The 24,859-nt window shown below is 39.5% G+C and overlaps 1 protein-coding gene across 15 annotated transcripts in view; it reads right to left on the bottom strand.

Moving 5' to 3' along the window:
• Positions 1-24,859, bottom strand: part of MYBPC1 (myosin binding protein C1) — a 79,988-nt gene that overhangs the window by 10,039 nt on the left and 45,090 nt on the right. For 8 of the 15 annotated variants that reach the window (XM_090272632.1, XM_090272629.1, XM_090272628.1 and 5 more), the window contains 11 exons: positions 24,266-24,432; positions 22,494-22,656; positions 21,454-21,560; positions 20,988-21,121; positions 15,906-16,065; positions 14,562-14,666; positions 13,596-13,784; positions 12,607-12,741; positions 8,257-8,424; positions 5,069-5,157; positions 2,300-2,495 (listed from right to left, as the gene is read on the bottom strand). In XM_090272632.1, the coding sequence (XP_090128758.1) occupies positions 2,300-2,495; positions 5,069-5,157; positions 8,257-8,424; positions 12,607-12,741; positions 13,596-13,784; positions 14,562-14,666; positions 15,906-16,065; positions 20,988-21,121; positions 21,454-21,560; positions 22,494-22,656; positions 24,266-24,432 (1,613 nt within the window). Of the gene's footprint in view, positions 1-2,299; positions 2,496-5,068; positions 5,158-8,256; positions 8,425-9,314; positions 9,369-12,606; positions 12,742-13,595; positions 13,785-14,561; positions 14,667-15,905; positions 16,066-20,987; positions 21,122-21,453; positions 21,561-22,493; positions 22,657-24,265; positions 24,433-24,859 lie in introns of all 15 variants that reach the window. The other 7 variants (XM_090272623.1, XM_090272622.1, XM_090272619.1 and 4 more) reach the window with 1 other exon arrangement.

Raw genomic sequence — 24,859 nt, forward strand, 5'->3', positions numbered from 1 at the left:
TGACCTTCCAGTACGTTTCAGTAACATTTAGGAAGGCCAAAGAGTCAAGAAAACTAAGTCTTGACTGGGAAGCCACCCCACCCCCAAATCAAATCATGCACAGAAGTGCAAGAAAGGACAATAATTATACAGGGTGGCGCAAAAGTAGGTTTACGGTTATTTGTATGGAAAATAATATAAGAATAAACTGTTTCACGTACTCACAACTGTAAACCTACTTTTGCCGCCGCCCCCCCCGTATTAGATAGTTGCATAATATTTATTAATTTTTTCAGAAAATTTCACATCTATTATCTTGCTCAGTGCAAGCATCACCCTCTACCCTAAAATATTTTTCAGGTATTGTATTAAAATGTAATTATAATTATTTTTATAGGAAATATAAAGTGTGAGAGTGGAGAGAGCAAACTGCGGTGTGCTTTCTGGTAAGGCTTTTCTCTCTCGTAAATACACTCGAACAAGCAGTCTTCACGGGCTCCGTTGGTGGAACCGCGGTGATATTCCTCCCTTCTTGTCCACTATTATCAACGCCAAGTTTCTGCAACCATCGTTTTCTATCTGCCCTGGCTGGTTTGGCTCAGTGGATTGAGCGTCGGCCTGCGAGCTAAGTGTCGCTGGTTCAATCTTCCAGTCAGGGCACATCAGAGAAGGAAAACTCTGATTCCAAAAAACCTCCGCTGCCTTGCGGCATACCTCTTCAGGGGAAAGGCTAAGGGAGTAAACCCCGACAGAAAATCCGGAGCCGGAGTCCCTAAGGCGGTTTGACGTTGTAGTCAACACCGGCAACTCCTGCGGCGCACCTGAAGCCAAGCTGTATTGACTCCGTCTTTCCCTTGGACCCTTCAGCTGCGAAGAGAGGGGGGGTCTGCTGCATGGGCAACAGCAGACCCTCCATATCACCCTGCCCAGGCTCTGTAGCTTCAGCTTCACTGGAGAGGACACTCCAGCGTCATCGCAAGATGTCGATTCAACACGGGAGGAGACAGATACCGTGTCACTCCCGAGTCGGACTGCACAGCCATTCTCGGCGGTGCAGATAGACTCTTAAGAAGCTACACCATCGTCTCTCGAGACGGATGGCTACCGACGACGTTTTCTATCTCCTGTTTTCACCAACCTGTCCTACAGTCCAACTTCCCAGCTGCACCCCAGGTCAACTTGGTTTCAAAGTTCACACTGACTCTTCAAATACTTGCTCCCTAACAGTAAATGGCTTTGCTAGATTTTCATAGTCATGGCAGACATATACATTTGGAACTAATAAGGTAATTAGAATAATAACATTACTATGTATTGTACACTCTGAGTGTACAAGGGATATACCAGGCACTAACAACTATCTGATAAAATAACTACAGGGCAAAGTAGAAAAATATAATGTTCTTCTTTGTGTTCAAAAGGCAGTGCTCTTCCAGAGGCTTCCACGGGCTTTCATTAGAATGGAGCTAGGTCATGTCCAAGGGCATAGCCTAAACCCTTCCCATCTTAAAATCAAGAAGGTTTAGCCAGTAGGAAAATAGAGGTTAGTTTGAAGGGTGTGAACTCTCTCCCCCAAAGGAAGGCTTGTCACAGGAAGTTGCTTTTTCGGTGAGAAAACCTCTAGTTCCAGCAAATTTGCTGAACTATAATAGTGAAAAATGGTTGGAAACAAGGCTTCTCTTAGCTCTGCTCTTAAATTTATCCTTGACATTGCAAAAATTACAGAACAGTCCAAGTGAGAGAGGTCCATCTGTAAGAGATTGTCCTTCTATTTTCCTAACTGGATGGGAAGTAAGAACTAACCTTACCTATCACCTAGACAGGTAAGTGTCTAACTAGTCCTGCAGGAGCAGCCAAGTCCGTGTTTAACTGTTTAACTTTGTTTGGGCACAACTTCATTCTCCATTAAATTTTTATTAATTGCAGATTTTAAGTGTAGTAGACACATGTTAAACTATGTCTAGAATCTACAATGTTTACTGTGCAAGAGTTCAACATAGGAAATAGTTTTATCCTTGAGGAGTTGAGAAACAGAGTAAGAGAGGACTGGATTGTAAAGCAATACAGATAGTTTTCACTAAAATGTCTATACATTAATTTTCTTTAACCAAGTCTCCCATGACTAGTCCTTTAAGTCAGTGAAAAATTATTCTGAAACACTAGCAAATCTTACTAATCTATCTGTTGGCTAAGAAATTGTTCAAAAAGAATTTTATGTCAAGCTACCCTAACCCAAATTTTTACCTTAGCCTTAATGACAAGGAAAAGTAGTTCCAATACACCTTTGACAGAATGTTCTAATTCCTTCTTCCAAACCTACCAACGATCTGGATGTCGATCGAAGCATTTTCCACGAATTTTTCCACTTTGACTTGCAGATCATATTTCCCTGAGTGGCTTCTCTCTGCTTTTCTGATAAATATGATTGTGTCCGTCTCCGAGTTGCGAATGTTGATTTGATTCTTATCAATTTCTTCACCATCTTTCTTCCAAGTTAATTCTGGTCTTGGTCTTCCCTGAAAACAAAGACAGAAAAAGTAGAGGAGGAGGGGATTCAGAGGGTATCAAGATTTTTTTCTCACTGTTACAAAAACGAAATGCAAGGCAAGGTTGGAAAGCAGCGTGGTGTAGAGCAACTAGAGCGGCAACAGTAATACTCGCTGCCTTGATTGCATTCTGTGTACAAGGCACTATGTTAGGTACATAAAGTTCGTTATTTCCCATAATCTTCATGTCAAGATAGTATTGTTATCCTTATTTTTTTGGATAAGGAATTAAATGACTTGTCCAAGGCCTTGCAGCTAAGTAAGTGGTAGAATCAGGTTTTACAGTCAGGTGTCTTTAGCTCCAAAGCCTGCACAACACAGCATAATGGTTAGGAGTATGGGCTCTGGGGCCCTGGAATCTATATTTGGACCCTGACTCCACCACTGAATAGTTGTGTGACCTTGGGCAAGTTATTATACTTAAACACTCTGTGCCCCAGTTTCCAAATTTGTAAAACAAGAACAAAGATAGTACCTACCTCACAGGGTGGTTGTAAAGATTGGACTTCTTAGAAAGCTTCTGCATACTATGTATGTATTTTATTAATATCATCTAAATGTTAATAATTATTGTTCCACTTTGCTGCTCATTTCTAGTCCCTGAAACTATTCTTTAAGAGTAGATTTGAGAAATTAAAATCTCACTCATGGACATGAGTTTCAATCTGTATTACAAAGGGACTTTCTAGGATTCCTGAGCACCCAGGCTCATCCCGCAGATGGGAGCCAAGCATTAATTCAGTCAGGTAAGGCACAGCCTTCCTACAGGCTCCTATTGTGGCTTGTCGATGGGTTACGATAAAGAACATGAGAGACACACATCAAACCTCTACCCACAGAGGTTACAGAGTGGTTGGCGGTGCTCAGACTTGCACACGGAAAGTAGATGACAATATTGTTACGATACAAAAAAGCAGTTCTGGATCTTATTTCCTTAAATGTACAATCAGCTATTAGCTACCGGGGAAAAAATTGAGTTCTCTGATAACATATGGAGTGAAACAAGCACTAGATTCAGTGTCAGGCGACATGGCCTCTGCTCTTGGCACTAGCATTTACTTGCTATGTGAGCCTGGGCAAGTCACTTAACTTCTCTGACCACCAGTGTCTTCCCTTCTCAAGAGGGGATAAGGAAATCTGTCCTTCCTGCCTCACGAGGTGCTATTTTCAAATTAAATAAGAAAATGTTCCTGAGAACGCTAGAGGTTCCAGAGACATACAGACATGGCACAGTCTTGCCACCCCCTTCATGGCAACTAAACAGCCCCTGGGATGCCATACCTATGAGGTCCCTGTTCTCATGATCTTTCCTCTCCCAGACCCAGTGATGGAAATGACATGCACAGACCCCTAAGATCTGAGAACTGGGGTGAGCCCTAGTGGTAGAGATGACTCAGCAGCCCTAGTCCAGGGCAAGGTGTGGGTCCCAAGGGCCCGCCTCCTCCCGACTCCTGGTTTTACCTGAGGCTATGGGAGGAGAGAAGTGAGAGTCGCCTCCTCCTCCCTCTACTGTTTACACTCGAATTTTCTCAGGCTTTCCTTCTGGTTTAATGCACTGTGTAGAAGATAACTGCCTCTTCTAAGGTGTGGGCCCCGAGTTCAATGAGGATGGCCTGCGCTGGACTGTCCGGTGAGTTTGGTTCTCATGGGGGCTCGGAGTTGGAATGCACTTGTGTGTATGTGTGTGCTTGTGTATGTGTCCCAATGTGTACAGGGACCCGAATTCTAATTCGAAGGCTATGCTGTCTGATATTATGGTTATTTTAAATAGGACTATTTTAACTTCATACTAGTTTCTACTTGCGCATTTCAAGTGTTCGGTGGCTATGTTTGGCCAGTGGTTACCATACAGGACAGCACATATAAAGGACATTTCTACCCTCACAGAAAGTTCCATAAAAGAGTGTTGTCTAGGGGCAGAAAAGGAGTCAAATGAATAGGGCTGTGGTGGTACAGTGTGTCTGTGTGTCTGTGTGTCTGTGTGTGTGAGACCAAAACTGATTACTGCAGGCAGAGCCTGGTTAATCTCATAAACAACAAATTCTTTCGCTGGAGCAATGATTTTACTGATGGTGAAATATTTCAGTTAGTGACACGAAGACATCAAATTTTAGCTGTCCCCTTATTGGTATGTACTTTGGTTTGGGATAATTGTGGGAAGTAAGCACATGTCGTTTTCCCGACTGTTACACTGAGAACTTCACTTCAAATGAAGGTTAATCTTGAAGAGGTATAGGAGCAGAAAGAATCTTCAAGCATTTTCTTGTTTTGGTATCTTCTTGATGTTTCCTCCTGCCCCACCATAGTCCTAGAGCTTCCGATCTCATTTGTGTCACAAAGAAAGAAAATCTATGACAGTTTTATAGATTTCTCTTTTACAGCAGTAGATTATCACCCCTTGCCCCCCAAATCTCTTCCCTTATATACCTATCTCCCTTGGAGGAAATCTTGACTCATCATGAACATCAATACTAGAGCATCTCCCTCTTCCTCTTAAACACCCCAGCACTGAAAGAGAAAATAAGCAATCCCTGAATTATTACCTGGAAAGGTATAACCAGGTTGACAGCTTCTCCAACTCTGCGGATATAGGTTTGCTTCAAATGCCTTGGGATGCGAATCTTTGGAGGCTCTGAGTGAGAGTAGAATAGCACAATTTTGTGATCAGCACAGTACACTGGAAATAGCCTTATGTCAGCATACAGACATGATGCTCACTGGACCTCCTGGTGCTGGTGTCTCTGCAGTACATCTTAGGTGTGTCACTAACAAGTTATATACAGTAACATCCAGTTCCCAATGTTTCCTTCAAAGAGATGTTTTAACAGTTCAACATAACAAAATTTATCCTTGACCTCCTTGATTTTACTGCAACTTCCTATTTTTATTGTCATTATAGCCTAAAGCAACTTTATAGAAAAACACCAAATTTTCTCTTGGGACCTTGTACATATTTTTCTTAGTTTCCAACAGTGAGAATATTCTTCAACAAACAATTCATTAAAGGCCTACGGACACCACATTCTTTCTTTATTCTTTTTTATCAGAAAACAAAAAGTTTTAGCACTGAGCCCTTGCTATTCAGATGATTTTGTTGGAATTTTATAGTAACTTTCTCCCTGTCACTATGGTGAAGTCCATAATAAGGAACTCTAGCCTACTGGGTATTAGTGTCCATTAATTCAACACCATGAAGACACTAGAACATATTGCTGCAAACCCATAAGGAGCAGGGAGTCAAAGGCTCACAGGCTCATAGGAATTTGTGTAAAGCATTTAGCATAATGGTTGAGAATAGTAAGTGCTCAATAAACTTCCAGAGATGATGATGATGATGATGATGATGATGATGATGATGATGACAACTAAGTTGGGGTTGGAAGAGAACCTGGAGATCCTCTAACTCCCTAACTTTACCTACAAGGAAAATGAGACTCAGTAAGGCTCTGCAGCAAACTGAACCATCATCATAATAAAAGCTAACACATATTGAGGGCCCTCAGTGAAGCAAGCAACATGGATTAACTTATTTAATTCTCCCACCTCTTGATGTGGTAAGTACTATTATTATCTTCCTTCTTGCAGATGAAGAATTACGGCTCAGAAAAATCAAGTCTTTTGCCTGAGATCACATAGCTAATAAATAATGGAAACAGGGTTCAACTTATGTAGACTGTCGCCAGGATCTAAAAATTTCCACACTTCATGCTTTCTTCCATCCATCCACCCATCCTTTCCCTAACTCACTCCCAAAAGGTTTCAGGTAGTCACATCGTATGTCTGTGACAGAACATGATCCAAACCCAGATACCCAGGCCCGCAATCCAGTGTTCTTGCTCCTAGAGCAGCAATTCTCAAACATTTGGGTGCCAGCACCCCATCACACTCCTAAAGATTATCAAGGGCCCCCCAAAACGTTTGTTTATGTGGAGTGTATCCATCAATATTTACGATATTAGAAATTCAAACTGGGAAATTTGGGTGGCTCTCTCTATGGAACATGCTCATGCCTTTCGTTACCCCCTTCCCTCAGACACATTTTCCCCGCCTCTCTCTCTCCTGAGCTCCAAGGGCCCTTCTTTGGCCTCTGTAACTTGCTTCCTGAGCCTATTTCTTCTACAGCTCACTTCTTCTACCTCTATGATTTTCTAAATAAACTTTCTCTTATAGTTTGAACAAATTTTAAAAACAAAACTGATTTTGAATATTTAATTAGTCATTTAAAAATAGTAACATAAATGGAAACACCATATTTTTACATTAACAAAAAATTAGTGATATAAGGGACATTATTTTATGTTTGTCAAATCTCTTTAATGCCTGACTTAATGTAGACAGCTGGACTCTCATATTTATTTCTGCCTTCAATCTGCTGCAATCTATTGTATGGGTCAAAGAGTAGGAAGAAAGTCTACCTTCATAAAGACAGGAAGAATACATATTTTAATGAACTTTTCAGACAATTGTGGATATTCTTTTTTGCTTCTACATTAAAACACAATAAATTATATTTTCTTAAAAGTTATCTGCAATGTGGAATTTAAAGCCATTTCAATGAACTTTTCATATTCTGCTGCATTAAAATCCATTGGTGTATCTTTCATTTTGAATGTACCTTTAAACCATGTATGACTTTTTAACATGCATTGGTCATGTGAAAAATACTGTTTCATTGAATTATGGCAGATCTTCCCAAAGTGAACACATTTTATTATTCAATAAATAACAAAAATTATATGTGTTAAGATCAATACACATTTCATCAGAAAAGTTTATAGGCATGGGAAAGTTGTTAAGTTCATGGTGGTGGATAAAATTTTTCCAAAATTCTAATTTTTCTTAACAGCTCTATTTTTTTTCATTGACAGGTTGACAACAAATACTGTAAATTGTTTTCTTTGAAGTAACAGGCTCATGATATTCATTTTCTAGAAAATGTCTGCCAGATAACCAAATCCGAGGAGATACTTTTTGTCACACAGTCATTATTTCAAGTAGAAATGGAATTTCATGAAGAGGAAAATCACTAGTTCAGCCTCTAACTCAGTGGCACCAGGGCTGCTCCTAGAGACAACCATTGGTCTTCGGTACTTTGCATTTCACTGTCACAGAGTATGGAAGAAAGCATGTGCTCAAGCACCAAGGTTTCATAATATTAATAATTTGTATGCCACATCCAGAATGCTCCAAGGCAAAACTGGCCCTTTTATTTTAACTGCAAGTGCATGGGGGCAGGGAAGCTAAGAACGACTAACAGCTTGGCGGCCCTGAATTCATCCGTGATGCTGGGACCCCAGCAGCTTCTCTCACCACTGCTTTCGCACCGTAGAGCAGACGTCGAACACGGTGTTCATAATATTATGAAAATGGTCTTGACCCTGCAGACCCACCTGAGACATGTTGCTGCTTTAGGAATTGTTTTCACTGCTGCATCTTCTCTTCTTCTCTCTCTCCTCTTCCTCCTCCCCTCCCCCATTATCTCTCTCCCCAAAGTCAAGGGTGAGGGTGAGGAACCCAGTGAGGATAACTAACTGGTCCTCATATCGAGTTATAAACCCTGGGCTGACCTCCATACTGCCTGAAGAGAGCTGTTTTCTTCTTTTTAACTCCCAGGAAGCATTAATACAGTATTCAAGGAGTGACAAGGAAATAGGGAGGCTAGAAGAAGAAAGGGCTTTAAAAAAATAAAAGTAAATAATATGAAAGGGAGACAACACTTTGAAAGGCCTACCTATGATTTCCTTCACAAGAATGGGCTGGGAGTAGTACTTGGGCTCACTGGCACCGGCTGCGTTCACAGCCTTCACACGCACAAAGATCTTTGCATCCGTGGGCAGACCCGTGATAGTGAACTTGGTCTTGTCAATCAGATCCGTGTTTGCCACTGTCCATTCCTCAGCTAAAATCCATAAAAGAAAAAGAAGGAAGAATGATGTTTAGTGAAAGAAACCATCCTAACCAATACAGTTGAATCCAAATTAGTATTTCACTCATAATTAAATCATCTGGCCTGGATTCAGACTATGTGCCTGTGTGGGCATTCTTCACACTTAAATGAAAAATGGCCTCTACTGGCTAAATGGAAATAACAGGAAGAAGGACCAGCAGATTCTGCTATTTCTGAAAAACTCTATTCAGGATACTGTGGTCTCCTGCATAATAGTAACTCTCCTTAAGAACTTGGCAGTAGTTTTATTCCAATTCAGTAGTTTTATTCCATTTTATAATAAAGGATGTAACCATGATATTTAGCCATCCATATACATTAAAGTTCAGGAAAATGTTATTCTTATGAATGAGAGACACTGATCTTTAGAGTCATATAATCTCTCGGCTTTATCTTGGCTAGTTCATTGCTATGGGATGCTAATATGAGCATAAGGAATCTGACCATGGTCCCACTTATGAAGAAAATAAGCAAATATCCTGGAAACAGCTCAGGAGCCGAGACCTCATAAGGAGTTGGTACAATTCTTTTGCCTAAATCAAAAATTCTGATTTTTAAAAAATGTTTTCACAGATTTGTCTACAACATCAAGAGAATTTAAACTCAGCATCCAGGGCTAACAACTATTTCAGCTTCAAAAAGTTTTTATGCATCATGCCCACAGAAAAAAAAGAAGACTTGGATCCCACATATTAACTCGCTGCCCACCCCCTTCCCCCCTCCATCTCTGCAGACTCCTTTTGTATGAATGGACGGTGGGTGTACTTCATGCTCAGATATGGGACATTCCGAAACTTTATCATAGAGTAAGAAAGTGTGAGAGCTTTCAGAGAATACTTTACCTGACAGATCATACGTAGCCTCCCCATTTTCATCAGACTGTTTTGCTGATGTACCTTTGAGAATCCATCATTAAAATTAATTAAAGACACCCACTTTCACACCAGAAGAGTATTGTATCAGTAGTCAGCATTCTCTGTTAGTAAAGGTAGGCAAAGTATGCAAAGATATTTGTCTTCAGAGCAGTGACGGAAGAGACCAAACACGTTAGAGTGGGGGCGGGGGGTTCCTCAGGAGAGGCACAGACTGCTCTGCTCAGACTGTGGTCTTTGTCCTGAGGCACCTGCCACAGAGAAGAGGAGGAGAAAGAGGTCTGGGGCACCTCTCGCTGTGCGAGCAAGAGGGAGAGAAGAACCAAGCAAGACCCTGAAGAGAAAGGAGGAGCAGACCCTGGACTCCACAGGGGAGCAGCACACAGAGGAACAGTCTATCCTTGCTCCTGTCTCAGCCACCACCCCCCCACCCCCAGCCTGGGAGGGTCCTTTGAGTCCCCAGGGAATGACTGCTCCCATGACTGCTCTGGCAGTGAGGGCACTCATGATAAAGCCAGCCCTGTCTTCCCAGGACTCTAGTTTGCAAAGGAAATGGCAACTGCCCCAGCAGTTGAGGAGGCAGCCCCTGGTTGCCAGACAACAAGCTCTTGGTCAGGAAAACAAAGTGACCCCATGGGTCCCTGCATTCTACAAGAGCAGGGGAAGTATTGCTGGCTCACAGGGTGGTTACGGGCATATCCTGCTGGTTTGGGATGATGACTTCCTGGGTATCAGGGGAGTGGGGAGTGCACCGTCCCGGTGGAACTTTCTCCTCTGTCTCATTCCAACTCTCCTAGGAGTATCAGGGAGAAGGACAGGAAGCCAGAATATCCTGGTGGCCCGGAGGGCACGTGAATAATAAAAATTACTTAGGACTTTGAAAAGAGGTACACCTTAAGGCAATGGTCGGTTTGGGAGCTGCTGTGTTGATATGTTCATAGTCAAGAGGCAGTTGATGAGAAAGTGAAGTCAGGAGGCAGAATGTGTGCACGAAAGAGCAAAGAACTAGTAAAGAAGAAAATTTCAAGAGAAAACAGAATGAAACAAGATCAGAGGGGAACAGAAAAAAGCCGATTCCCTCACATTTGAACCACTTTAACTGAGGGAAACAAAGAGAAGAAGGGGCTAGAGTGAAGGAAGAAAACAAAGGGTAAAATGCTGCAGGCATTAAAAAAAAAACAAAAGAACAAAAACACCAACCAAAAACCAGAGAAAGGCAGAGTCAAAACCAACACACCATCTTATAAAAGAAAGAGTTCTCTTACAGAATAAAACCTGACATATGGAAAAGCATTAAGCACTACAGAAAATTAGTCTGGAGGACAACAGCCATTAAAAGAGAATGAAGAATAGATCAGCCACATCAAGGAAGTAAGAAAAGATTGCAAGAAGAAAGATATACACGTTCCATAGAAAGCTAATTCCAAAACGTTATGTGGCAAAAAAAAAAAAAAAAAAGAAAGAAACAACAAAAAAACAAAAAAACATAATGACTGTGTACGTGTATATATGTATATGTGAATATACATATATATCTACACAGACCACACACAAAATCATGTAAAATACACTTCGTTGTATTTTATCTAAGGTGGGTAACATCAAAATGACAGCCATGTATCATTTTGCTGTATCTTCTTACTTTTTAAACCTATCAGAAAGAAAAGAGTAAAGAATTTGCTCTGTTTCATACATACACAAAAGGTTTGTGATCAGCAGCCACAACACACACAAGATCGGGAAATTCTGCCGGCTGGGCGATATATAAATAACAGAGTGAAGTGCTCTTAAGTTTTTGAAATGGTGGGGGCAGGGGAATGGAGTGGGAATAAACCATATTCTGAAGTGCTCAAGAGTTTACCTGTTGCATGAGTGACACTGCCCCCCTCCCATGCTGGGATAGCTCTGGGAACTTTCTTATAATGTCCCCGCTGGTTTTGGTTGGTGGCTTTCTAAGCCCTGGAAAGAGAAGCCTAGTGCTCTGGGACCGCAGCGCCTGTGAACGGAACGGAGCATTGCTCCCAGGATGCTCCGTCCCCCTCCTCTTCTTCCCTCCTGACCTGCCCTGTCATTTTCACGGGTGCCCCAATCCAGGGGCCAGGGGTTTCCTTCTCAGCTGTTCCTTTTCAGAAGACGTTTCTTCTTTCTGGAGGTTTTTCCTCTGGGTGAGGTACGTTTGTGTTCACACTCCTGACTTCCCAGATGTGCTCTGTGGTCTGTCCTTCCTTCATATAATATCCGTGTTAAAGTCTGGGATCCAGAGAGTTCTCTTTGAGGCTACCTCTCGGCTCATGGTTTGTGGAGCTATGAACGCGCTTCCCTGGGGGTGGCTTACCTACCATCGTCTAGAATGGAGCCCTAGTCAAGAGCTGTGGCCATTCGAGTCATGCTTTTCAAATCATAGCAAGTAGAAAATTAAAAAAAAAAAAAAAAAAAACAAGAGGCTTTCAGTGACTTTCTTTTCTTTTTCTTTTTCTTTTTTGGTGTTTTAGGTACACTCTGGCACCCTGGCCCATATTTTCTTGAGTCAGTCTCTTTTTCTGTTATTTTTATCAGCCACTGTTTTTTTGCTTCTCTTCTGCCCCTAACCTTAAGTAATTAAGTTTTTATGTACCCAGCCCCTGAGAGAAGTTGATGCCACATGCGGGACCCATTTCTTCAATTTATTCTTCTTGCTTTTTCTATTACAGTTGTCCCACTTTTCCCCCCGGAACCCAGTTCTTATTCCATGTAAGATTTAGTGCTGCTTCCCTTAAACACTGAAAACCTGTCCTTAATGCTTCTCCTTCTTTTTCCCCCTTTCAGAAGACAGGGCATGATCACCTGTCAGCCAAATAGGTAAGTTGCTCTTTATTCCCCCAAACAGGCAGCTCTTTGGATGGCTGACTTCTGCTTAGTACAGGATTCAAAATTCCCAACTTGCTTCGTCCTAGCTAGACTTCTATTTTGCTTTGGTACATTTTGATTCCACCCATTCAAGAACTGAAGTCCCTGAAGTATTGCCAGCGTCCCCTTCCTCCTAAGCCTTAGATCAATTATGCGGTCTAGTCAGGCAGCCTCCCTAGGATATTTCTGAGAACTCAATGTGTTAGCCTCAAGTATCAAAGAAGGGCTAAATATTTATTCCTCTTAGAAGGATGACCTTTGACTTATCATCATTTTTCATAGGAAGGAGATGAGTTCCCAAGAGAGAGAAACAAAAGAAAAGGGGATCATATCTCACCTAGTGATGGTATTCGTTTTAACAATGAGTTGTACTTACTTCCTTCAAAGCAATACTCTAGCACATAGCCATCTAAACCTGCTGCGCCGATCTGATCTGGGGGCCGCCACTTCATGGTGACAGTGGTGTCAGTCACAGAGTCAACAGCCAGAAGTGTAGGAGGGCTGGTTACAGCTTCAAAGATAAAAGAGGCAGAAAAAAACAGAATTTATTAACTACAGAGTTACGGCACAAGAAATGGTAATACAATGAGCTAAGACACGAATAAAAATATACACAGAAGACCCACATCTTAATAAAATTCAATGAAAACTCCTCGAGCATATGCTGTGTGTAAAGCAAAGATCTGCTTGACATGGAAAATTTTTTAAGGCTGCCACACTTCCCTTCCAATTTGGAAAGTTAGTGTGGGAGGCTGGGAGGCCCAAGGAAGTTGGGAAAAGTCAAAGTTTGGGATCTAATGATCTACAGTAAATTCCCCATAACTCTCTAATTTTAAAATACAAACTCTTATATTAAATCTTTCTACTGAAAAAAGAAAAACTTCACTACCATGAAATAGTGAAGACCTGTTATCTTCTGTTTCTTTGTCTTTGCTGAACTGACTTTGTGGTTCAATAGATAACATCTAAGATGTGATTGTAAAGCGAAGGTTAATTTTCAAGCATGCTTTGTTGAACAAAGCTCAATCTCTTTTAGTTATAGCGTTGACACCAAGGAGAGGGGCTATGACTTCAGAAGGACAAATGGAGAGAGTGGGTATCTGTCAATGCATTCAGCAACGTGTTTTTAGTGGGGAGCAGACCCAGAGCTACCCACAGCTGGTAATGAATTCAAGGGTGAACATTATGAAGACATTCAACTCTACCAAGTTTCTTGGTCAAAAAATCACTCCTAACCACATCCAACCTCCTGCTCACCCACCACTCTAAGAAGCTTCTGGGTCTGCTCCAGTTGGAGGTGGGAAGCAAGCAGTTATAACCTGGGCCAATGATCCCCACGACAAAGACACATCTCTTTTGACTCACCCAAAGGAACAAATGGCTTGGAGGGCATACTGGGCTTGGAGATGCCGATGGCATTGACAGCAAAGATACGGACCTCGTAGGCCACGCCTTCAATCATTTTTTTTGGCTCAAAGGTTGTTTCTTTGCAGAGCTCAAAATTCAACCTCATCCACCTGGAACTTTGTTTCTTTTTCCTCTCAATAAAGTATCCTGCAGGTGATACAAAATAGAAACTCCAGAGTTTTCCTTGGTCTCCAAAATTATACTTTGGCAGATATTCGAAGTTCTTAAATGTTTCAATATTCTCAGCACTCTAGGTCAAAGAGTCATGTGTCTTGGTATTTTTAAACCATTTTACTTCATCAGTTGTTTGAAAGAGATTATAAGGACCATAAGAATTAATATCATAGGAGAAATAAAAATAACAGAACTAAAAAAATTAAAATTGTACTAAGAGAGAAAAATAGATCACGGTTATGTAGGCCATGCCAGCTTATATAGTAGGTATAGTTGAGCAATAGATTTAGTTCTGAATCCCAGGATATATATGTATGAAGGTAAAATGACCAGTTTTGTGAGTTTCATAATTGGTAACTGGAAGAGAGTTTTTATTCCACATGGAAATCAAGTTCTTCTAAGTATTTAACTCTGCAAGAAAATCCTCCATAGACATAATTCTATAGAACTAGATATTTACTGAGAAGAACTGTTTAAAGTTAGACTCATAGTGTTTCAATATAATTCAATACTATATTGAATACTAATGTCAACCACAAAAGAGAACAATCAGATAATACTCATCAGAGCGATTAAAATCTCGAGTACTTACAGAGCATTCCAAAATATAGTATTTCATTTTGATTAGCTATATAAAGATAATATAATAAATTTTCTTCTAAATGCCCTATTTTTAATATACTCTTACTAATGTGCATAGAGGATACCAACTTCAGTGGCAAGTCCACAGACTGACCGACATGCAGATACCTAAGATTGGGGACCCTCCATCATAGGCAGGAGGCTCCCAGTTCATGATACACCAATCATCTCCCACATCTGTCACATTCGGTGCCACCGGAGGATCAGGGATGTCTGAAGGAAACACACAACAACAACAAAAGGATAAAATAAGAGAGAACGCACATGCAAAGAAGAATGTCATTTGGAAAATATGTCTTTTGGTGATAATGATGGAAGCAGCATTATTTCTGAGTACTTTTGCATGTTTACTGAAATGCACTTAGTAAGTAATTTGGGTAAAAATTCATGCATCATATGAGAGAAGATAAGCCACTCTGGACAGGTAGCTCTGTTGGCTGGAGCATTTTCCCTTATGCCAAAATTGCGGGTTCAATCCCTGGTCAGTGCACATACAAGAATCAGCCAATGAATACATAACTAAGTGGAACAACAAATTGATGTTTCTCTCTCTCTCTCTCTTTTCCTCTCTCTCTCTCTCTCTCTCTCTCATCAATAAATTAAGAAACGTGAGCAAAAAAGGCAAGCCAAATAAAAATAAAAAATAAAAACTCTTCAAAGCAGTGTCACAACATTAGATAACAAGCCCCACATGGAATCCAAGACTCTTATTCTTTACCTCAAAAGTAGTAACTAAGAAACCAAATGTCAAATGTGATTTTTTGTTTGTTTCTGAACTACAAAGTGAACTTCCAGTAGAACTGAATCAAATACTGATTACTATAAATTTTACATTAGTTGGAAGACTCAAGATGTTGACTGGTAGAAATCCAAGTCAAAAAATGGCAAGTTCCCATGTCTTGTAAATACAGTTCAGTGCCTGACAAAGTGATCTTTGTTTTTGGTCAATTTGAAATATGTCTAAGGGACAAGAATGCGAGGTGAAGAGTTCAGAGCACCAATAACCTGCTAGATTCATTTCACTTCGTTTCGGGCTTAGGAAAAATGCACTTAGATGGTCGTTTAAGGACCAAGACAGACCCTACTCCTCAACAATGATTGCAATGTGGGAAATTATTTAGCAATTGTATTTCAGTAACTTTAAAGGGCACTGAAAGGGAGTATGACTGTGCAGAGCTAATGACCAGCACTTAGAATGGCTGCCTCAGCTACTCATTCCTGCAATACATCCTCCATGCAGCAAAAAAGGGGAAAGAAAGAAAAAGAGAAAGAAAGGAAAGAAAAGAACTGGAAAAGGTAGGAAAAGAAAGATGGTAATTTATAAATTATAGCTATACTATGTTTCTCTTTGTTGGCTACATAAAAAAGTTGACAAAATCAATACCTGACAGTCTACTCATGATCTGGACCTGTCAACTTGCTTTCAGAAGTTTATTGATCCAGTGGACTTACCCACAACTTTAACCTTGATGCTTGCATGTGCCTCTCCAGCTTCATTTTTCAGGTTTATGTTGTAAACACCAGAATCGTCTCTTTCAGCTATGTCAATAATCAGACTGCTACTGTCTGGGTAAGTTTCTCCTCTTATTCGGCCACTGCCTTCCATAATAGCCTGAGGAGGAAAAAAAAAAAAAAAGTGGAATGACCTATACAACAACAAGAACTATTCCAGAGTGCCTTGTAACTTAAACTGGACATGGTACTAATGCCTAAAATACACAGTCTTAGTTTAATCCTCCATCAACTCTAAGGACAAAGGTATCATCATCCCTTTTTACACATGAGAAAATTGTACCCCACGGCCACATGGCTAAGAAGCGGTAGAACTGGAATTTGACTCCAGAGCCCACCAATCATTAACTCACCAAAGAAAAAATTGGAGAACTAAATATATGAGTACAGAGTGTTATTCTAGGAGAGGAGTCTTTGCCTATGTAATTAGAAATAGTTAAATTTATTTCAGAAACTGAATAATGGTTTTTAACTTTTCTTAGAAATCTTGACATTTTAAAAATGTTGAAAATGTTTGAAGGCTGCAATGCTAATTTTTTCATACAAGTTATTGAGTATTGATTTTTCCCTTCCAATAGGACATGAAAATAAGAACATTTCATTCCCAAAGTAAAGACAGTGAGGTTGAACCTTCTATTATATTTTCTTTTTTTTCCTTCTCATGCTCCTTCTTTCCTTTCTTCTCCTTTACTTTTTTTTCTTCCTTTTTTCTTAAACCAGAATTTAAAGCAGCATTACATTTTTCTGATTCCCAGTTGTATCTTCTACGTGATAATGAACAGCCAATATACAAAGAGGTAAAACTGAGACAGATGGTCATGGTAACTTCAGGTAATCTAAGTAATCTGCCACTAACTATTGTCAACTCTTTTTTCTGTCTCTGCATTGGAACTCATATAACAAAATATTGTGGCAATAGTAAGAATACCTGAAATAGTTTTCATAATTTTTGTTTTATAACAAAACAAACTTTTATCCTATTAGCCTAATTCTACTCTTCAGATTATAAAAGGTGTCCTGCTTTTTTTAACATGAAAAGAAAAATATTTACTTAAGGTGGTGTCAAATTATCCTCTTCAGTTTTCTATATTTTATTTAGTTTATTGTTGTGCTATAGTTTGCATAGAGTAAAATTCAACATTTTTAAATATGTAGTTCTATGATTTTTGACAAATTTATGTGATTGTATAACCATCACCACAATCAAGATGCAGATTATTTCCATCACCTCCAACAGTGTCTCCATGTTCCTCACACACCCGCCCCGTGCCCTGCTCCTTGGCAATCACTGGTCTGTTATCTGTCGCTGTGGTTGTCCCTTCTTCAGAAATCCATGTAAATGGAATCAAACAGTGTGTCGCCTTTTGAATCTGTCTTCTTTCACTTAGCATGATGCTCCTTAGATTCATCCATGTTGCTGCATGTATTACTAGTACATTCCTTTTTACTGTTGAGTAGTATTCTGTTGCATGGTTCATATGCAGTTGGTTTATGTATTTACAAACTGTATATTTGTACAACTGGACTTTTGGTTGTTTGCATGTTTTGACAATTATAAATAAAGCTGCTATAAACATTCATGTACAGGTTTGTGTGTGGACATAAATCTTCATTTGTTTGGGGTAAATACATAGAAATGGTATTGTAGAGTTGTATGGTAAGTGCATATTTAACTTCATAAAAAACTACCAGACTATTTTCCAAAGTGGACATATCATTTTGTATTCTGTCCATTGGTGGATATATGAGTTTAATTGTTTCATATTCTTCATATTCTTGTCAGCACTAGGCATTGACAGTTTTTTAAAAAGCAGGCAAGAAGGGACTGGCAAGAAATATTCAAAGTAATGAAAATCCAAAGCCTACAACCACGAATACTCTATCCAGCGAAGCTGTCATTCAGAATAGAAGGGCAGAGAAAGTGTTTCCAGGACAAAGTAAAACTGAAGGAGTTCATTAGATCCAAACCACTGTTATATGAGATGTTAAAGGGACTGGTTTAGAAGAAGGAGGATCAAAACTATGAAATCTAAAATGAAAACTGCATCACAAGAAACAACAACAGAAGCTAGGGAATTGAAACAAAGGCGAACTAAACAGGCAACGAGAGTGGAAAAAGAACTATAGGTACGGGGAACATATTGGGGGGAGGTCAACAGGGAGGGGGAACGGGGAGAGGGAGGGAGATGATATAGGAATTAAGGATCATGGTAGGAGGGAATGGAATAGACAGAGGTTGAGAAGAACTATATGCACAACTAATGGACATGGTCTAAAAGGGGGGGACAACTGGAGGGAGGGGGACCACAAGGTGGAGGGGAGCAGAGGGAAGGGAAATTGGGACAAATATAATATTATAATCAATAAAACACATTAAAAATAAATAAATAAAAAAATAAAAAATACTTTCTGTTTTTGGTCTAGCTTCCTCCTCTTTGCATAATTATTTTGATATTCATTCTTTTTTATTGCTGACTAGTATTCCATTGTGTGAATATTCTACAACGTGTTTATTTATTCACCTGTTGATAGATAGTTGCATTGTTTTCCGCTTTTGGAAATTACAAATAAGGGTACTTTGAGCATTTGTTCTAGTGGAAGTTTGTATGTTACATTGGACTTTTTACATCTATAATTATGTCAAATGAAAATATATACAATTCCACTTCTTCTTTCCAATATGGATGCCTCTTATTTCTTTCTCCTGCCTGGCTGTCCTGACTAGAATCTCCAATACAGTGTTGAAGAGAGGTAGTGTAAGTGGATGTCTCTCTTTTGTTCCTGATCTTAGGAGAAAAGCAGTCAATCTTCAGCATTAAGTAGGATGATAGTTGTAGGATTTTCACGGATGTCTTTTATTATGTTGAGGAAGTTCCTTTCAATTCCTAGTTTGCTGAGAGATATTAGGAAAGGATGTTGAATTTCGCCAAATGTTTTTGTATCTGTTGAGATATTAGTTTATTTATACGGTAAATCATATTAATTGATTTTCAAATGTTAAACCAAACTTTGCATTTTTGAAATAAACTTTACTTTGTCATAATGTATTATCACTTTTATATGTTATTGCACTTGATTTGCTAAATTTTGTTTAGAATTTTTAATCTATGTTCACGAGTGATAATAGTTTGTAGTTTTCTCTTCTTATAATGTATTTTTCTGATTTTGCTATGAGCGTAATACTGGCTTTTAAGAGTGATTTGAGAAATATTCCTATTCTCTCTTCTCCTATTTTCTGGAAGAGTTTGTGTAGAATTGTTATTATTTCTTTATTAAATATTTGGTAGAACTCTTCATTTAGTTCTTTTTCTGGGGTTTTGTTCTGTTCTTTCATTTGGACCCTATTTCTTTGCTTCCTCAATTTGGCAGCTTCCCTGGGCTTGTTTCTGTGCATTAGGTAGAGCTGCTTTTATTCTGTCTTAGTAGCGTGGCCTATGTAGCAAAGGCACATGTAAATTGTGTGGGGTGGAGCCTTCGGTAATTGCCATGGCAGTGCCACCTGCTTCACTGCTTTGTGGCTCTGTGTGTGGTGGGGGGCTCAGAGAGGGGACAATGCTGCCGCTTGACTTCTGGCATTTGCCTGGCACTCGCCCTATTTCCAGTCACTTCACCCACTTCCTGTATGTACCTGGCACCCTTCCAGTTGCTGCACTGGGGTTTGTATATGTTCTAAGACCATGCATGCCCTTTCAGTGGCAAAAATCTGGCAGTTTCTTCTGCCACCCACCCCCCACTGGTTTTTACAGCCAGAGGTAATGGGTGTTTATCTTCCTGGTGCTGAGACCCTGGGCTGTATAGTCTAGCCTGGGACTGGGATCACTCGCTCCTAGGGTCGTCATCGGCAGCCGTCCGTCTCGAGAGACGATGGTGTAGCTTCTTAAGAGTCTATCTGCACCGCCGAGAATGGCTGTGCAGTCCGACTCGAGAGTGACACGGTATCTGTCTCCTCCCGTGTTGAATCGACATCTTGTGATGAAGCTACAGAGCCTGGGCAGGGTGATATGGAGGGTCTGCTGTTGCCCATGCAGCAGACGCCCCCTCTCTTCGCAGCTGAAGGGTCCAAGGGAAAGACGGAGTCAATACAGCTTGGCTTCAGGTGCGCCGCAGGAGTTGCCGGTGTTGACTACAACGTCAAACCGCCTTAGGGACTCCGGCTCCGGATTTTCTGTCGGGGTTTACTCCCTTAGCCTTTCCCCTGAAGAGGTATGCCGCAAGGCAGCGGAGGTTTTTTGGAATCAGAGTTTTCCTTCTCTGATGTGCCCTGACTGGAAGATCGAACCAGCGACACTTAGCTCGCAGGCCGACGCTCAATCCACTGAGCCAAACCAGCCAGGGTAACAGGGTAACCCTCCTGATTTTTATCTACCACTTGTGGATGTGGGACCTTCTGTTCTACAACCACTACTGCCACCCCTTATCTGAGTTACACTGCCTCTCCCACCCCATCTCTGCAACTTGGCTCCTCTTACCAGTCTGGATGAGTGTGGCTTCTTTAAATCCTTGGTTGTCAGACTTCCATACAGCTTGATTTCCTGATGGTTGTGGTTGTTATTTGTTTTTGAGAATGGTTGTAATTCTTTCCATGGTTGCACAAGGAGGTGAGTTATGTCTACCTATGCCTCCATTGTGACTGGGAGTTTCATAGTAGCCTATCTTTTATCTTCACAGCACTTATATAATACTATGCAAAATAATTATGTCCACCTATTTTTTAATAATTCATTATCTCTCTCTCCTACCCCATTCCCTGACATTCTTTAGAATGAAGGATGGAATGTTGTTCACTGCACATAAAAACATGCTTGGTCACATAGTAGGTAGTCAAAACTATGGAAAGTAAGTGAATGGTTATTAGATTTGCCTAAAAATCAGTGATCTTTCTTTGTCAAGATAATTAAATTGTTGTTGTATCCCTGTACTTTTTTTTGCCTTCTTCTTTTATCTGACAAATGGAAGGCAGGAAGTGGGGTGGGTAGAGTGTGTGTGTGTGTGTGTGTGTGTGTGTGTGTGTGTATAACAAACCTTATCTGCTCTGCTCCAAATGACTTTAGGAGGAGGTTCTCCACTTATGGGAATCTCAAGACGAAGCTTGTTTCCTGCAATTACTGTCACTGTATTGTCAGCATCAAGACCATCCAGGTTGATTTTAGGAGGATCTGGAATATTAAACATGGGCTTTGTTACCAGTCAGTCATTCCTATGTGAACATCTGGGTTAGTACATGGCTAGTGCTAAACATTGGTAGTAACCAACATTTTATCTAGAAAAAAAATGTAGGAGCAGTTAATTAATGTAGACGGTACTTGGCACCTTGCAAAACTACTTCATTGTAAGATCTCTTAAGTATCAACTATTATGATTAGGATTAGTAACAGTTACATATTTTTCATTTAAACATCACATAGTTTTGAATATGTTACAATTCCAAGGTAAGCTAAAACAAAAATAAAAGAACAGGGCTCTGAAAAGATTTGTTTTATCTACTCACCGATAACATGAACTTTGGCAGACAAAGTAACAGAGTAGTCATCTGGTGTGAATACATATTCACCCTCATCCTCAATGAGAGCACTGTCTATCACTAATTTGTGGATTCTAAGGCAACAAGAAAAACATATTTCAAAGATTTAGATTGTATATGACCCAAACTGAGGATTAACTTGTTTAGTGCAGCCTGGAGAAAGAGAGAATAATGTGAAGTCTTAATTATCCTATTTATTGGCCCACATTAAATATTTATTTTAAGCTATATGGAATTACCTCTACAAATACAACTTATTAGACAAGAGTCTCACTCTCTCTCTCTTTTTAAAAAAATCTCATGGCATTAAAAAGTTTAAAAGAAAATATCTCATTAATGTCATACTTTAAGATTCAAGAAATTATTAAGAAGAACCTTGACTTTGGTTTATATACCAAACCTTAGATTAATACTTCTTAACATTATTGAGGTCATAAACCAGTGAAAATCTGATGGACACTATGGATCTTCTCACTGGAGAAAAGCAAGTATTTTTGTACACACAGAATTTGCTTACATTTCGGAGGATTTATGAGAACCCCTGAAGTTCATTCATGATCTCTTTAGAACCTATGGATCCAAATTTGAGAACTCAAGCCCTAGATCTTTGCTAGATTCTAGGATATTATGCCCCCCTCCAAAAAAAATGGTGGAGAGGCACATGACGCTTATTGATTAGGGACAGTTAATCCAATTCAACCAGTTCTCAACTAGAATTCAGTATCTTTCTTCTAATCTCATGTTTAGATAGGAAAGAATCAGTCAGATCGGTCAGTGGGTTTTGAATAGACAAAGCGCCATACTGTAAGGTGCAGATCCAAAATTACAGATAGGACACGATGTACAACAGAGAAATCACACACTCTTGCTATTTGAAAGCAATGAGTCAGAAATAGATTCTTTCCCTATGACTGCTCATCAAACGTCATAGCCAAATATGTAATTTAGTAAGTAGAGAAAGTGAAATGGGGACCAGCTCTCACTTAGGGATCTCCTAGCTTGCTTACCTTCCTTTGTGTACAACCTTTAGACGGTCACTCTCCTGAACAGGTAGCCCATTTTTAGTCCATTTTCCTGTTACATTTTCAGAGATTTCACACTTCAAGCAGACTTCTTTTCCAAGTTTTTCGGTCAGATCAGTTAGAGGTGTCAATATCTTCAGAGGCTTCACTACAGAAACAATAGATGGTGGTAAGTGCCAAACCCAATCTAGAAAGGCCAAGATGCTGTCATTTCACAATGGTACCGTTCGTTTTGCTATTAACACTTGTTTTCAAAATGAGATTTCGTTCCAATGCAATTGATATACTAAGGAACAAACGGGAGCAAAACACAAATTTCATGTTCGATCATATTCAGTGTTATTGATGACAAAGATTGGGTGAATCCAGAAAACTGCACCCAGCTGAACTGAGTCACGTAGGACTGCAGAACACACACATGCACTCACTCCTCAAACATCTACCGGCTACCTCAGTTCACGCATGTGATGAGTCACGCTCGGGCACGGCTGATATTACCACTATCCATCCAATTTCAGATAACCTCTGTCTACCACTTCGCAATAGCTCATGAGCTACAAAACTACTGACACCACTTCCATCAGCAAATTTCCGGTCTTTTGAAAGGTAAAGTGTCGTATACATTGTACTATTTACCATTTACCATGTGTAAAGCTGCGCTCATGGTTTTTGTTAGGTTCTTATTGTGGGTTTTTTTTTTTTATGTGTTGCTGACAAAATTTTTGAGTGTTGTACCCATAACCTCAGTTTCCCCACTCGTCCTTTGGTTTTTAATGCATGACTTTGGATACCATGTTGATTTTTAGAACCACATACATTGCATTATAGCAAGACAGAGTGTACTTGCTTTATTTTTTTATTGTTTATGCTATTAGAGGCATAGAATCATGTAATTGCTTTAAATGGACACAAATATCAGAAAAGGATCTGCCTATGATTAAAAAACCTGTTTTGAAAAGGAAAAGAACTCATGGATTCAGACAACAGTATGGTGATTGCAGGGGGAGGTCGAGGTAGAGGAGGATGTGAGGGGGATAAATGGTAATGAAAAAAATACAATAAAAATAAACTACTAAAAATTGTTTGCAAATGGAAAAATAACCTTTTTTGATATTAAACTAAAATGGCCCATATTCCACGATACATAGGAGTGTATTGAAATTACTTCTGAATAACTCAGTGATCATACAAATTATAACTGAACTAAGAAAGTGAAGAAGCAGAACTTCTGTGTGTATTATCAATCTTTTTTGTGATGTTTGCTATTTTAATTTTCTTGGTTAACTGAAAGGGAAAGACTCTGCCATTGAGAACTGACTACAAATAGTGGACATTTGGGCAAATACATTAGTTCTCTCATGCCTCTGAAGCATATTAGCAAGTTAGCTCTTACAATGTTCTCAATTGAGGCCTATTAGTTGAGTAATTTCTCACCCTAATGTGATCACAGAATGTTGAGTATTTGTTTAATAAATAGATGGCAAGTTCACCAATGACTCAGACAAATACTATAAAGATTTGATATCATATTTAAATATTTATCATCTATTTATATGATTTGGGGATTAAAATATTTTTTAACCATGGGTTCTTTTTTCAGAGACCCTGATTGATATGATATAGACGCTCAACTGGAATGGAATTTAATGTTACATATTTAAAATTGCCACAAGTAGAAATCAAATAGATTGAAACTGAATTAACAAGTGCAACACGAGGAAACGAACATGGAAGACATCCAAAGAAGTCTTACTTACAGCCAACAGTCAGTTTAGCAGATGATTGTCCTCCTGTTGTCATGACAGAATATTCTGCAGTATCAGCCTTGGTTGCCCCTTCTATGACCAAAACGTGTTTTTTGCCCTCAACTTTAACTTTGTATCTTGATTTTGGACCAGGGATGATCTCCTCACCATTCTTAAACCTGGGTTAAAACAGATTATTTAAAACTTTTGATAAATGACCCTTAAGGAAATGAACCTTATTGGTCTTATTTTCCCCATATCCCAGTGTCATGCAAAGTTTCTGGCACATACCAGACACTCAAAAACTATTTACTGAATTAAAGAACCTATAAATCAATCTATCACTGACTTAATATTATAACAAATGTTGTCTGAAAAACTACATTAAAAGAACATAAGCCCCCTTCTTTCCACTGAAGATCAATCAGATGAACATGCTAAGAGTGGATATTACCCATTTGGGGTTTTGATGTACACTGGTGAGAATAACATTTAATACATTTTAAAGATAGCTATGATTCTAGATTAGAATGAACAATCTACTCTGTACCAATTACTATAGATACCAGCTGTGTAATTTACTATATTTCTCAACAAAGCATTTCG

This window comes from Furipterus horrens, unplaced genomic scaffold (assembly GCF_987537825.1).
Source record: "Furipterus horrens unplaced genomic scaffold, mFurHor1.1.pri manual_scaffold_4, whole genome shotgun sequence".
NCBI classification, from domain to species: Eukaryota; Metazoa; Chordata; class Mammalia; order Chiroptera; family Furipteridae; genus Furipterus; species Furipterus horrens.